At 43.3% G+C, this 16,166-nt stretch overlaps 1 protein-coding gene across 2 annotated transcripts; it reads right to left on the reverse strand.

Annotated features, from left to right (window-relative positions):
• Nucleotides 1-1,294: 1,294 nt before the first annotated feature.
• Nucleotides 1,295-2,206, reverse strand: LOC123163521 (membrane protein PM19L-like). 2 transcript variants are annotated; one of them, XM_044580984.1, is made up of 2 exons: nucleotides 1,928-2,206; nucleotides 1,295-1,897 (listed from the first exon to the last, which is right to left on the reverse strand). In XM_044580984.1, the coding sequence occupies exons 1-2, from the start codon at nucleotides 2,111-2,113 to the stop codon at nucleotides 1,586-1,588; spliced, it is 498 nt and encodes a 165-aa protein (XP_044436919.1). In that variant the 5' UTR covers nucleotides 2,114-2,206; the 3' UTR covers nucleotides 1,295-1,585. The 2 variants fall into 2 exon arrangements, with proteins under 2 accessions (XP_044436919.1, XP_044436918.1); XM_044580983.1 differs by having other exon boundaries at nucleotides 1,295-2,206.
• Between the last annotated feature and the right edge of the window lie 13,960 nt (nucleotides 2,207-16,166).

Consider the following 16,166-nt stretch of genomic DNA (forward strand, 5'->3'; position numbering starts at 1 on the left):
AAAAAATCGGATTGAACATTAAAAAAAATTACAGACCCTGATTTTATTTTATTTTATTGCTAAGAGCTACTAAGATATCCAAAGAGACATGCTGAAAAATAGCACAGACCTCATGCACTCAAACATCTTCCATGCAAAAAAAATATTTTTTTTAAATCTAGTATTTTTTATTTTACTGTTCAGGAGCAGAAGCAGATGAGCTTGCTCCTGCTACCTAGGCTTTAGTCTCCTAAAGAAGGCGTCAAAAGATTGACCTCCATCATTGGTGTTGAACCACATCCCAATCGATGTGATCTCAAGCCCCACCTCCGACACCTGTTGTATCCGTCGCTACAATGATTATTAGGGAAGAGGAATACGAGAGGTTCTTCCTCCAGATCGGTAGGAAGAGGAGGAAGACGAGCTCTTGACGTTGCTATCGAGCATCGCAGTGGAGCACCGCCATACATAGCATAGTGCAAGACATCGGCATCGCATCACACTACGCCAGACTCTGCTTAGGACAAGCCTAACCCTAGACTATGGAAGAATCGAATCCCACGAAATCAGCCGGAGACATCTTCACATGCCCTTCGTCGAGGCTAGATGCATCACTTGAACGTGGGTTAGCCAAGGAAAACCTATTTCATCTTCGAGGAGTGGACCCTCTCGGCAAGGGCCAGAGCGCTGCGTGACGCCAAACGGAAGTTAGAGGAACGCTAAGCTGAGCTGGCGGCGGCTGCGTGAAAGCACGTCTTGCTTAAATGCGGGGCCCTAATCATTGAAGGTGATTGCTGTGCCATACAAGGTCTCAAGGTGTGTGGTGAAAAAATGTTTAAAAAAATTACTAGGTGGAATGTATTTCCAGCATATAATTTAAACAAAACAAATTGCAGTGGTACATTCATTTGGTGAGATACTGTAGTAGAGTGGCTCTTTCTAAGGCAGGCGTATGACTTCTTTGAATTTTTTTGCTTTTCTGAAGCACCGGCAATCGGCATCTGCTTTTTAGGCAGCACGACCGCGATTGGCTTGGCCTCATGTGTCCGCTTTTTAGGCAGCACAACCCCGATTGGCTATAGCGCGTCAGCGTCGACTATCGTCTTTGTAATGCTAGCATATGTATCTTCCAAATTATAAGTGAACATATCAAGCTTGAAAACAAGCTAGCTACTACTAGCTCCATTCGAAGATGTTTTTGGACATTTCAATATGCACTACATATGGCCTGATTTTTTTTATTTTTTTTTGCAAGATACATATGGACTGAAATGATTTGAAACGGAGGGAGTAGATACTAGATGGAAATTAAACAGGGCCAGAAGTACATGTACGTACAGTCTTTCCAAAGACAAACGGCAGCACATGCACAGGAAGTACTGTGTCAAAAAAAAAGATACTAGATGGAAATTAAACAGGACCAGAACTAGTACATGTACCTACAGTCCATGAAAAAACAACGGCAGCACATGCACAGACACTATGTATGCATACATGCTAGCTACATCACTCACACAACACACACACGCACGCATACATTGATACATACATACATCTTGTTCATTTGCCCATCAAGAAATTAAGCAAAGTAAAAGCTCAAAGACGGTCAGACCCTGGCGGCGGGGGCGCCGGTGCCCATGCCCTTGTGATGGTGGTCGCCGTACTGGTGCTCCGCGCCGTACCCGTCGCCGAACTGGTTGCCGAAGAGCCCGGCGTGGAGCGCCATGACGTAGAGCAGCTGGGTGAAGGCGAGTATGATGATGAAGGCCTCGAGCACCCGGAGGCGCCAGCCGCGGTGACCGCCGACGTGGATCTCCTTGCACGCGAGCCCGAAGGCGAGCGCCGTGATGGCCCAGGCCACGAGCGCGGAGGAGGCGCTGGTGGCGAGGCTGTCCCCGCGCCAGGTCCTGACGTGGTGCACGCCGGCGAGCTTGGAGGCGGCTCCCACCACGCCGGCGAGGATGGCGAAGAGGAGGAAGTAGAAGGTGGCGCCGTTGCCGGCCACGCCGGCGTAGTTGGTGGTGCCGTTGATGAAGTGGTTGAGGTTCCAGCTGGCGAGGCCGATGACGACGACGTACATCACCAGGTTCAGCACCAGCAGCGGCGCCACCATGCTCCGGCTCACGCCCGCCATTGATTCGATGCTTTCCTTCTTCGATCGAACTTGCACGTGCCGTACGTCTTTTGGATGGACGGAAGAGTTGGGTGGCGGAAGCTTAGCTGTGGGTGATTTGATCTGGAGTGTAGTGGGATAAAATATATAGGGAGTGAGGAGCGGGACAGGTGTGATTCGGGGCTCACAGGTGGTGGACGCGTGGCGGGAGACGCGCGTGGGCTTTACACCAAGCTGCTTCCAGTAGCCGTTGGCGAGAGACACCGGGTCGATGGTTCCAGCGCTTCTCGTACGTACTCAGCTCCCGGCCGTACGTGGCGGGCTGACGGTCAGTCACGGATGGGTTACATGTGCGTGCGTTCGTGCCTGCGCTATCGAATCAGCTCACGGTTGCTTCAGTCCGAAGTTCGGTGTTCACTCCACTTCGCTAAAAAAAACAGAGCTTAATTCGGGGGTTTATGATGCGTAAACAATTTCTAGCGGCAGGCAAAATGTTGAAACAGAGGGTGGGAAAAATCTCTAAGCGCCCGTGTATGTGTCATGACGAGGGATATGGTGCGCAGTTTAATCTCAACCTCCTAGTAGAGAGAATTTTTTTTTTCGAAAACACCTCAAGAGGGGCAGGGGTTCATGCATTTCATTAAGAAGAAGAGAGTTGGTCCAGTTTATAAGAAAAATCGAACCCGAAAACCTAACATTCTCAGCTAATCAAGGGAAGCCGAAATAAAACCCAATAAGAAGGAAAAAAAGAAAACGGAAAAAAGAGGCACTAGAACTTGTGATAGGGACAAGACAAATGCAGCATCAAAGAACATTGCCGGAGCCAGACACCAACACGCTAGGCCCAAAGCAGTTTGGCGAGGCTCAAGTGCAACCAAACTGACCGCCACTCGCTGAAGGAAAACTGTAGAGGAGAAATTAGAGCTTCTTATAAAGGATTCGCTTTCACATGTTATTGGAGCTTGATAAGAGAAATGATTCCTGCAAGTTCCTCTACCACCCGCTTCACAATGATGTGGACACGGGAATGAGCCGAGACAAGCTCACACCTGTGTGCTTAACAGACGCTCTATGAATCCGAGACGGGAGAGAGGCAATTAGATTTTTGGGGACTATCTCCTACGCGAATGCTCGCCTCCGTTCGTCTGCATCCACAACGTCGTCTGCGTCCTTCCGTCATCATCATGTCCACCGAAGCCGAGAGACTCTCACTGTCGGGAAGGCTGCTGTTGACAAGAAGGCGACCGAGGAGGCTGCCGTCGCCGCTGCCGCTATTGCCAATTGGCCTACTGTAAAGTATAACACATTTATTCCGCTCCTATTTATTGCCGTATGAGCAGTAATAGCGATTTGCATAGATGTTTCTACTATCTGTCTAGTATATGATATTATGATCAAGTATCAGTATGTTAGTATTGTTTACGTCATGCTCATGATTTATTTTTAAATTAAATTAATCAGAAAATTGCTAATATATTCTACACAAAACCTGTTATATTTGAAAAACACTAAGATTTGTTGACGTACTCAAACAATACTTGCACGCAAGCCCAATACAGTTTAAGAATACACACAAGTCCTTACAAAAATCACCACGGTCTTCCTTTCTTCCTCTTCGTCTATCAGGGACAAGCTGTGAGTAAAGCTCGTTGACATCCTGACTCCATGTCTCACCAGAGTACCTTATTGAAACACATGAGCTTATAGAGCAGCGGCTAGGAAGTTAGATCATTGTCCCGCCCCAAAGTAGGCAAGAAGATAAAATCCCAACTCTAACCGAATGAAGGGTGGGGGAGTGAATAGCATAAAACTATCACTTTTCGCGTTAGGGTTTCAAAAAACTACCAGATTTTTGTTTGTCACTGATACCTACAAGTTTTCGCGTCGGTTGTCTCAAAAAACCCAAATTGACCGTTGCTAGCGTTTTAAACCGTTTTCTGACGGTCCGGACCCGCCTATCAGGCCACGTCAGCGCCGCGGTTGACGGCGAGGCCGTTAACGGACATTACACTGACCGGTGCGGTCGGACCGCACCCTGGTGCGCGTATTAAGTCGTTGTCTCCCTCCCTCTCACTCTCCTCCCCTGCCCGCACTCCTCTCTGCTCTCACTCTCACTCTCCTCTCTGCTCTTCGACGCCGACGGCGACTAGCGCTGTGGAAGCTCGACCGCCGCCATGCCTTCCTGGAATGCCAGGGAAACAAGCTCAGAGGATGAGTGCGACATCACAAGCATGGACATGGCTATTTGGGTAAGTTTCTTCGGTCTGCTGAGCTAGGGATTGGGTTCTTGGTGAGCTAGGGTTAGGGTTCATCTTGGAGCTAGATTAGGTTTGGTGGTAAGCTTTGGTTACTGTTAGGTTTATGTATGCTGGTGGACCTAGGTTTATGTATGCTGCAAAACTAGGGTTAGGGTTCTTGCTGGATTGGGGAATTAATTTTTCGATCTATGTCTGGTTGGTGACCTAAGGTGATTTTGTTGATGTGTTGATGTAGGAGACCCCTGACACCACCGTGGAGTCTCTTTTCTGTGGCCAGCTAGAGCTTTCTGAACCCGCCTGCATGATGCACCACATGAGGCCAATTAAGTGTGTGGCATTTGAGGGAACCTTAAGTGGAAGGCGTTTCTATGGCTGTCCAAAGCATGAGGTATAGTTGCTTAATTGGTCACATTATCTAAAAATGTAGTAGCACATGTATTATGTTCACAAGTTGCTCTTCTGAACCCATACAGTATTTATAAGGATGAACTGAAATATGCCTTGTATTAAGCTATTGAGGGACATGGTTTACTGTCAAATATGCTTTTGTGTAGGAAGCATATATTTGTGAGTAAACTTGTACATGAATAATAGTTTCAGTTACAGTAAGACACAGTTTGAGTTATATTAAACAACATATTCAGTATTATTAAGCCTCACTTTCAGTTACTTAATCCGATATGATCTGTTATGAGATTCAGTGCACTTACTTATGTATATATGAATTTCCAAATGTAGAGTGAAGGTGTTAACCGAGGTGTCACTGAGTGGGTTGACCAGCCTTGGCCTTCAATTCTTTAGAATTGCTTGTCCCAGTTGTGGGAAATGTTCCATGAACAGAATTGTGGCTGGGTAGTTGATAAGCAAAAGTACGAGAAGCATCTGGCCAAGCTTAAGACTAAAAATGACAAGCTGTGCATTGAGTACACAAAGCTTGTCCAAGATGTATCCAAGATGTTTGATTGGCAGGATGGTAGGGTAGACCACATGGATTACCAGAAGACAGTTGAGGAGGAAGAATTTGAGAACAGGAAGAAAGAGGTAGAAGAGAGTGCTAGGTTGGAGGTTCAGATGGAAAAGCTCAAACTTGCCAAGGAACAGAGGTGCATTTTACAGAGTCAAGCTGACATTATCAAGAACACCAGGAAGGCAATGAAGGAGGTTGAAGAGGACAAAGATTTGCTTAAGAAAGAGAAGGCAAAGCTTGAGCATGTGGTGAATGAGCTGCTGAAAGATGGGTATGCAAGCAAGGAGAAGATTGAGAAAATCAAGGCCATCCTTGATTCTTGAAGTGTGTGCTGCAGATGGTGAAGTACATCCAAGGCCTTTATAAGTATGTGGCCTAACAATCTGATGTGAAGATATGGGGTGTACAAGGGAATGTGAAGTTAATCTAGTCTATTTCAATGTTGAGAACTGTAGTCTATGCTGCTAGAACCTTTAATGCTAAGTTATCAAGTATGTTGTAATGAATGTTCTGCCTGAATTTTAACCTCTTATGCTATGTTATGGAGTCAGTGATAAGCACTGCTGAACTATGCTATGTTATTTTTATCTTTAAGATAGTTGATGTGTGTTTATTAGTGCTTTCTACCTGGGCTTTCTGGCCCAGTTAGGTTTACAAACCTAGGCCTAATAACTCTAGATGCCTCTCCACTACTCATAAATAGGCTTCTCCACCCACCCTTGTCCCTATCCAGAACACAGGCGCCACACCCCACCTCTACAAACCCTAGATGGATCCAGAGCTTGGGGAGGTGACAGATGAGGAAGAGGAGGCAATGGAGGTGAGGAGGCAAAGGGAGCTGGAGTTCAAGAGGAGGCTAGTAGAGAAGATCTTGGAGAAGTGCAACCCAGTTGAGATCACTGTTATTGTTCCTGGCGGCTGGCGCAAGAGCTTAGAGAAGATCATCAGGTGGGCTAGGGCACAGGCAGTACTAGCTCCTCACCCTTCTACCAGAGCAAAGTGGCGTCGTTTCTTCGATCGTTACGATTGAGAGTAGTTGCTAGTAGTTATGTTAACTACGAGTGAGAGTTATCAGTGAGTGTTTGAGCTATGTATCCCTTCTTTTTATGTCTCTATCAATGTATGAAAGAATGTTTGAATGGTGGAATCTATGAATGTTTGAATGAATCTATCAATCTTTGCACCTATGTTGTCTGAATCTATGAATATTTCAATGTATGAATGAACCAAAGTTTGAACATAAGCACTAAAATATGTAGCAGATCCAACAGGCAGTCATACAGACAATAACAAGTCAGAAATAGATAGGTTCCAGAATGCAAATAGATAGGTTTCAGAATGCAAATACATAGGTTTCAGAATGCAAATACATAGGTTTTAGCACTCATACAGTACATCATCAAGCTGTCATGATGCAGATAAGACAACATTTTCATACGTTTCAAATAACTGAGGAGTTTTAGTTCATCCACTTTCAAATGTTTCAATCTTCAATAGTTACCACTAGCAGTGAAATAGTTCCATTTGGCTTCCTAACCCTCTTGGACCTAATCTCCATCTCAGAGTGAGCATCTTGCCTTGGAGCATTGAAAATTGTGAAGGACCCTCCTCTGCTAGTTGTTGATGTTGTTCTTTGCTGGAGAGGCAATGGATGACCTTGTGTTCTTGGCTGGTGAAGATGTGCTAGGAGCCCTAGTCTTCTTGGTTGCTGTTGCAGGAGCCTTGATCTTCTTGGCAGGTGCTGATGTGGCAGTTGCTGGAGTAGGAGAAACAGCAGCCTTGGTCCTCTTTGATGGTCCTGGAGTACCTGTGGCTGTTGCTGGCCTCTTCCTAGCTAATGGTGCTGCTGATGTAGCTACTGGAGCATGTATTGATGTGGCTGGTGCTCTTGGAGGTAGATTCGCTGTTGCTGATGGTGGTGGTGGGGGGTGCTGCACCTTCTGAAGAAGTTGTTGCAGTAGCTCTGGTAGATGAAGAGTAGTGTGCCCTATTCTCCTGCACATTTAACAAAGCAAATTAGTATCAAACTGCCTAACCTATGAAACCTAATTTTCTTTATCAAGAAGCATACCTGGTGTTTGTTCTTCCTCATCTGCAAGTTGTGTCTCAGTGGATCACCACATGTGCTATATCTGTGACCTTGCTTCTTGCAGTTGCTACAGGTCACTATCCCAATTCTTGATGTATCCTTCTTGGCAAGCACCTCAAACTGTCCTTTCTTTCTAGCTGTCTGCTTTTTACCCTTCTTTTCTTTGAATACTGGAGGAGATATGTCATCCACCATGGTGTGTGGCCAAAAATCAGGGCCAAGAACAGGGTATATAATATGCTTGTAGGTTTCACAGTAGAGGGGCTTCTTGAAGAACTCATGGACAAAATCTTCAGGATGTAGCTTCACCTTCTGCATTGCTACTACAACATGACTACATGGAGCAGCTGTCATGTCCCACCTCTTGCAGTCACCAGTGTGGTTGTTTAGGTTTACACTATAGGTCTTTTCTGAACTACTTGGTTACATGCCAAATGCCTGGACCAGCCATGTATGCATTATAGTATTTTGCCCACTTCTTGGCCTCCTCCAATGTCTCAGAGTATGTGGGTGTGATATCCCACCTACATATCTCTGTCTTCTCCCTAATCTTCTGAAACTTGATCATGAGTTTTGTCCTTATTCCTTCAAGCATTGACCTGGTGGGCTTGTTCCTAACATCCAGAATCATCTTATTGAAAACTTCACTAAGATTGTTTACAACAAGGTCTATCTTGTAGATAGTATCCATTCTATGCCTGGCTCAAGTATGGACTGGTATGTTTGACATCCACTTCCATGCCTCCTCACTCTCTTTCTTCAAGGCTTCCATGCCCATGCTTAGTGAAAGAATATGCAGCCAGGTCTAGGTGTTTTTTTCAATTCATCCCCTCTAAACCCAGCTGATTGGAAGTTGGCACATATGTGTCTTAAACAAAATCTTTGAGGGGAATCAGGAAACACATCATTGATTGCATTGAGCAAACCCTGTTTACTGATGGAGTTAGTTGCTAGGTGATTGTGTATTAATAACTAGTGAAGTAAGTAGTGAAAGCATTACATAGTGCAAGAAAAAGCAGTGAAATCATGAAGTAGTGAAAGCATTACATAGTGCAAGAAAAAGCAGTGAAATCATGAAGTAGTGAAAGCATTGTACCTTTTGCATGTCTGACATAATTGTGTAGGTTCCAAACTTGTTACCACTACCAATTATTGTCCTCAACTGTGTAAGAAACCAAGTCCAACTATCTGTCTCCTCCTTGTCAACAACACCAAATGCAATAGGGAAGATGTTGTTGTTGCCATCCCTCCCTGTTGCTGCCAGGATTTACTGCCCAGTGCTTAGTTTGATGAAGCATCCATCAAGCCCTGCATTTTAACACATTAGTAAGCAGCAATGTGATGTGCAATTACTACTTATGCACTATATAGAAAAGATTTACCTATGAAAGTCCTGCAGCCATTTAGGAACCCCTCCTTACAAGCAAACATGTAGTAAAACATGTAATGAAACCTTGGGGTAGGTGCTGGGTTGAGTTCAAATTCCTTTGTTGTTACAACACACCTACTACCAGGGTTTGTGTCCATAACATATTGCAGATAGTCTCTTAATCTGTAGTATTGTGTCTTGTGATCCCCTTGCACAACATCAATTGCATTCCTCTTTGCCCTGTAGGCCAATTTTTTTGGAACATGTACTCTAAATTTCTTTTTTGTATAACTCAGTATAGTCTCAACACCTGCAACAGGATTGGATCTTACAGTATCCTCAACAGCCTTTGCAACCCACTTCATGGTAACCTTTGTGTTTTCTCCATTTGCTCCACAAGTGTGATCAAGATTCATCTTCTTGATGCTAAAGGTTGCCTCATGGGCAATCTTAGAAGCAGTAATGTAAAACTCACAACCATGCTTTCTATCTAAGCACCAAGCTATGATCCTACTTGGATCATTCCTATGGTACTCAAAGTTCCTCAGTGTCCTAACATGGTAGTTTCTCAATGCTGCTCTGAACTCTGCCATATTTAGTAAGCACAAATGAATCCTAAACTATTCATGTGCATCAGGCCTAGAGGAATCATACCATATTCTCTCCTTCTTCTTCAATTTTCTCTTCCTGCCACAAGGCAACCTAGGTGCATCATCTTCTTCATCAGAAATGCCTTCATCACCTAGAAAGCAGTACTCATCAGCTTCTGGCACAAAATCTTCAAATTTTATGTGACCTGGCTCACTGTGTGATCTGCTTGTTGGGCCTTGTTTTCTCACAGGTTTCAATTTTTGTGCCACACTTTGCACATGATCTGAAGCTTCTTCTTCATCATCTTCTTTAGAAGCATTTCCTCCTGCCAGAACTCCAACGCTTCAGAAGAAGCCCCAAAACAGTGCTCAGCCATCTCTTCCTCTTCCCTATAGTGCTGACTTGTTCCTTCACCACCTTCATATTCTCCCCTAGCCCAAGACTTGTATGAAATTTTCTTCCCTCTGTAATCACCCCTGTAAAACCCAAAATCTGAAGAGGATTTGTCCAACTCATCTTCATCTTGCTCTTCTGCTTTAATATTTTCATTTTCCAATGCCTCTTTTCCCTTGTTCAAATTACAACTCTGCTGTGTGTTAAGTGTAGGAGATATGCCCTAGAGGCACTAATAAATAATATTATTTATCTCCATGTTCATAATTATGTTTGTGTTCCATGCTATAACTGCTATGGTTCTCGAGTCTGCAATAACACGAGGCTCGGAGGAAGACTCATATGCACATGTGGAATAATAAACGGTAAGAAGTATTCCTAGTCTCGCCTCTAAGAGTAGCTCAATTGTTGCATGATGGTTCTGTTTTCCTGATCATGGGCATGTCTATGCCAGCAATTTTGAGGCACAATGTTAAGAAAACATTTGTGTTGAATCGACCCGGCTTTATGTTATGCTATGAGATTCATTCGTCACAAGTTTATGGTTAATAACACAGAGATGGTTAATGTTTGCATAATTCCTTAGACCATGAGAGCATCGAGTTTCTTCATACTTCCTTCATGAACTTTGGGGTTTGTTAAACGTCATCCGTAAATGGGTGGCTATTACGGCGGCTTATGGGTTCATGGAAAAGTGTGTCAAGTAACTTGATAGCTCAAGATTGGGATTTGCTCCTCCGACGATGGAGAGATATTCTCGGGTCCTCTTAGTGTTACAGTATCCATCATCGTCTGGCCAGACACAGTGTGATTTGATCACAGGGATGCCGAAACATGGAAACGAGAAAAGAGAACAAAACCAGTAACGAGGTAACTAGCATAGTGGACAAGTTGTTGATCCACGGGGATGCAAGTAAATGTCACCTCGGGTATTTGTAACATATCGCGAAGCAACAGGAATAGCACACGCCAACTGGAGGTTCACTCGAATATTCATTCGTGTGGGTATAGGGGTCAATATGGGTGTCCACGGCTCCGATGTTGATCATTGATCAGAAAGGGTTCCGGTCATGTCTATACTTCACCGAACCTATAGGGTCGCACGCTTAAGGGTCATCTATCTGCTGAATACTAGACAAGGAGTCTGAGAGAAATTCGCCGAAAAAGTTTCGGAGACAACGGAAGAGTTCCGGAGAGAGAATAGCAAAATAGTTTCGTAAAACCGAAAATTTGTTTTGGGGCATTCCATTAAGTCAAATTGGTTCCGGGACATGCCTGATAATTCTTGGAGGGTGATAGAATTATTCTGGAAACTTCTGGGAAGTTTCCGGGATGAAAACCGGAAATGTTCCGGACCTGCCGGGACCGCTTCAGATGCTTTTCGTAGATGATAATCACTAAACCGGAATTGTTCCGGAACGCGTTGAAAATTATTTTAGTGCGTACTGGAAATGTTCTAAGCCCACATAAATATTCTCAGTTCGAACGGACGCTGAAAAATGTCGTCGTGAATAGTGAAAAGCACTGATTGGTTGCTTTTTGGGAAAATATCTAAAGGGGATCTTTCCAAAAGATCTAGGGATGACATGGAAGGGTGGGAACCTCTTTTTTGGGGGGCCCACAAGGGGTGGGACGTTCATGGGTGCAGCTCATCCATGGGGCCCCACTTGTCCCTTGTTTTCACTCTTTAGGTCCTTGGGAAGGACCCCATTTCATGTGGGTTTTGGGTTTTCTTGTAAAACCACCCTACCCCTTGGGTTTCCTATAAATGGAGGAGGTGAGGGCTGCCATCTCGTGACTCCTTACTCTCATAAAAATGCCATGCATGATCTAACTCTCTCTCTCCCTCCCAGCAAAATAGTTTCGTAGAGCCGAAAGGCTGTCTGGGTTCCGGTAGGAACTAGTTCTGGACGGCGAAGCCCTGCCGGATAGATGACACCGTATGTGTGCAACTCTGTAGAGAGATCATAGTTTCGGTCTTAGTTCGAGAGTGCCTCCCGAAGGGCTGTCCGTGTGACCGTCCGAGTTTCAAAGGTCCTCCCGAAGGGCTGTCCGAGTTTCGAAGGTCCTCCCGAAGGGCTGTCCGCGACACCGTCCGGGGGACTGTCCGACCACCTCCCGGAGGGCTGTCCGAGGGGCAGACAGGGTATACATTCTCGCGGTTGGGAGGTTGTAAATCCTAGCTGCGGGGATCTGCACCGCCGATCGTCATTGACTCTACTTCCCGCTGCGCTACGAGTCGGTAACGAAAAAGATGAAACCTTGTATGTTGTCCCCATAGTGGTCCTGGGCTGGTGCGTAAGTCGGAAATTTTTTGTTTTCTGCTACCTTACCCTACAGTGGCATCATGTGCTGTGCTATGCGTAGATGCAGGTTGCGATCTAGAATACATAGAGATGTATGGGTGTTCCACAATATAATTAGGTAATAGATGAATTCTATTACTAAATATTTGTACGAGTAGCAGATGAAATCTGTTACCCGATGTTCTTGTTGCTTCCCTTGAATTTAGATAATCCTGATCTTGACAGCATGGTGGAATCTCACAAAGTTCTGGCAATCCGCGATCCTTTCATGCTGCTCCTGAGTATGCTGATTGACAGATCAACGAAGTGCTAACAGTTCTTTGGGTTCCACCATAGTTAAAGAAAGATGGATGTTTCGCAGACGAAAGGGCAATGCAGATATGATCTGCACGGGGGTCATGTGTATGACGAAGTTTAGTATGGGGTTCGAGATTTTATTATCTCGTGCTTCATACACCCCGCAAAGTTAATCTTGCGACTTGAATTATCATACTTGATGATGGACGTTGGTAGCTTCGGTTTTTTTCGAAACCTTAGAAGCCACGAAAAACAAGTCTTTGCATGAACCGATTAGAGGCGTCTAACTTGGTTTTGCAGGAGGGGTTTGCATGAGCATGTGATGTGGTATAGCAGTGCTCACAATAATTTGATTATGTATGAGATGACTATATGATGTAAATTGATTAACATGACCTAAGTGTCATGATTCGGCATGATGGCTGGAGCCATATGATTGTCACTTTAATGACCTGCGTGTCAACCTTAAGTAATGCACTTATTTTATTAGCTATTGAGATAGCAATATTATCTGGTGCATCGACAAGGTGGTGGAAATCTTCGTGAAGGTGAACACCGACGCGAATGCCAAGACGAAGAAATGAAATACTTCTCCGTCAGAAAGGGCTATACCATATCATGCTATTATGAATTGCCTGAGATGTTTATCCCTTATGATGCACCCTTCTTGATTGCACGGTAGTCGCTTTTATTAGGGTGATCTCTCACAAAAATATCAAAGTAGTTAGTGTTCTCCCAAGTGTAGCACCGTCACGGCACCTATCTTTTTGGGGTGCGTCGTGTCACACGGGTACGAATGATTAGAGAAGTGTGAGGCGGGTGAGTTGAGACCTCGCAGCGAGATCACTTGGTTGTCTTGACGTTCAGGCATGACCGTCATGAGCTTGGAACACGCCCATCGAAAGATGAACAAGAGTCGCATAGAGATGTGATTGGCAAGTTGGCCTACCGGTTAAGATTTTCGTCATCAGTGGTGTTACACCAATGGTGAACAATTGATATGCGTGTCTTGTATCACTCACAATCAATTTTGAGAGATATTGATTTAAGTGGGAGCGCATTGTCGAATTAACATGTTTAATTCTCAGTGCAATTAATTCTGAACACTGTCTAAGTGTTTCTTGCAAAATAGTTGTAGAATAATGGCTCGCGTTTCCACCTTCCCTGTTAAAATTGAATAGCTGTTAAATATCTGGTTAAAACTTTACGATTGGTAACGTAATGTGAGGATTGTCCTCAAAAGTGCCGAGAAGGACTTTGTCCTATCGCATGCTTTCGTTACCCTCCCACAAATGCTATGGATGATGTGACTCTCGTCCTTCGATCCAAAAGCTAGAATTCCGTTGCGGTCAAGTGCAATATGTTTGCTTCCATGAAACTCGAACTTCGAAAGTTTGGGATAGTTATGTGATATTCATGGAACTGAAAATTAATTTTCAGATACAAACAAAGGCTGAAAGATATGAAATATCTAAAGCAATGTTTGTTTGCAAATTATTAGTGAAGTGTTTACTACGCATTAGACTGATAAGAGAGGGATCCAGAAGAAACGCCTGTCAAATGATGAAAGGTGAATAAAACAACAACTTAAAGAGAAAGGAAGTGTCCAAAGGATGTTAGTATGACTTACACGACTAGGAAGTCCGGGGCTAACACCACTCTTAAGTTGGGTGCTTCTTTTGCGAGTAGGAGAAATACTAAAAGTTAAACTGTTAGAAGTATAAAGGCAGAAAGAAAGATGACTGGAATATCCAGCTCATGTATGAATGTCATACAAGTTTTTGATGTATAGAAGGCTGGTCAAAGATATAGTTCTTGGGAATTATGGTCAAACAAGGTAATCACTAATTCTTGGGTATTGTGAGTTAATCACAAAGATACCCGCTCGATTGCATTCTGTTGCAAATCAATGTAAGAGCTACTATGGCCTAAAAAGACTAGCCAGGAATGAGGTTTTAATACATGCTGGGAACATAGTAAAAGTTACTATACCTTCCATCGGTGTATTATCTATGTATTTTTCTTTCATAATTCATTTTAGAGTTTCTCACACTCTAGCCCTTTGCATATGGTATCTTGCAAGAAGGTTGTTCATAAGAGAACTTTTGATGTTCAGTATTATGAATAAACATAAGGGCCATACTTTCATTATGAATGAGATGTATGTTATGAATAATGATATTAATATATTACCTCTGTGTTTACTTTCATAATTCATTTTAGAGTTTCTTACACTCTAGCCCATTGCACAATGTTTATTGCAAAAGGGTTGTTCATAAAAGAACAATTGTTGTTCAGTATTATGAATAACATGAAGGGCCATGCTTCCATCCAAGATGGGATGTATGTTATGAATATTGATGGTAAAATGATACATCCATAACACTGACGCTAAATGTCGCAAGACTATGAGAATACCACACATGTGTGGCACTGCATTTGGTCACATTGGAGAAACCATCATGGAAAAATTCCATTATGATGGATTTTGAAGTCGTTTGATTTTGAATCATCTGACACTTGCAACTTTCCTCTGAAAAGTGAAGTGACTGAAATACCAATCACAGGCCATAAGGAACGAGCAACAAACTTATTGGTGATCATACATTTTGATGTGTGTAGTTCAATAAATGTTGTTGCAAGTAGTGGATTTATATATCTTCAGAAATGACTCAAGTAGATATATGGATATTTGCTTGATGAGACATAAGTCTGGATCTTTTGAAATCATTCGAAAGGTTTTCAAAAATGAAGTAGAAGTTATTGTAACAAGGAAATTATGTTTCTGCAATCAAGGAATATCCGTGTTACAAGTTTAGCGAATGTCTGATGAGTTGTGAAAAGAGTTTCATAACTCACACCTCCCAGAACACCACTATGAGTGGAATGTCTGTGAAGATGTAATCATACCATTTATGACATGGTAAGATCAAAGATGACATAAATAAATTTGCCATTATCACTTTTAAAGAGTAATGCTTTAGAGACTGCGGCTTTTACACTGAAAAGAGCTCCATCAGGTCTGTTGAAATGACGGCATGGTATGGTACGCCCAACCATGTTATATGTGTTCTTAACATTTGGAATATGGGGCTTGTGTGAAAGGTTACAAACCTATTCCAAATCAGACAAGTGCTACTTTGTAAGTTATCCCAAGTCATTGGGTATTCCCCCACCACTATACCGAGGCAAAGGATTTTTGCCACAAAACGGTATGCTTTTAAAGAGAATAGTTCTTGCAAAATGGTAAGTGGGAGGACAGTGCAACTCAACGAGATAACAAGTATCTTCGTCATCAGGTCAAAGGAAAGGAACCTTGGAAGTGATTCCAAAGTTTCCTACTGCGACTGATACGGAAGCCTCTACATGAGATGTATGGACTTCGGTCGAACTTGCAGCTGAACAACATAGGCAAAGCTCGTGCAAACCTCTCAGGTGCGCAAACGAGATATTGTTGTTAGACAACAGTATACCTATGATACACAAGGAAGCGTTGATGGGCCCTGACTCCAGAATTGGCTAAATGCCAATATAATCCGAGACAGTTTCCATAAATGATTCAAGATTTAAATCTTGGTAAACCCTCCAAAAGACTTGGAGTCTAACGTATTGTAATGGGACTATAAGCTGATATGGATAAAAATGTTTTATCCTTAAGCTCGACTTGTTGCAATAACAAGTTCAAGGAGTTGACTACAATGAGATTGTCTCACCGTAGCAATGCTTAAAGTCGGTTCGGGTTAAACTAGCAATTAATACATATTTCAAAACGTGAGATATGAAACATGGATGACAAAAGAATTT

Source organism: Triticum aestivum, chromosome 1D (assembly GCF_018294505.1).
Source record: "Triticum aestivum cultivar Chinese Spring chromosome 1D, IWGSC CS RefSeq v2.1, whole genome shotgun sequence".
Lineage (NCBI taxonomy): Eukaryota > Viridiplantae > Streptophyta > Magnoliopsida > Poales > Poaceae > Triticum > Triticum aestivum.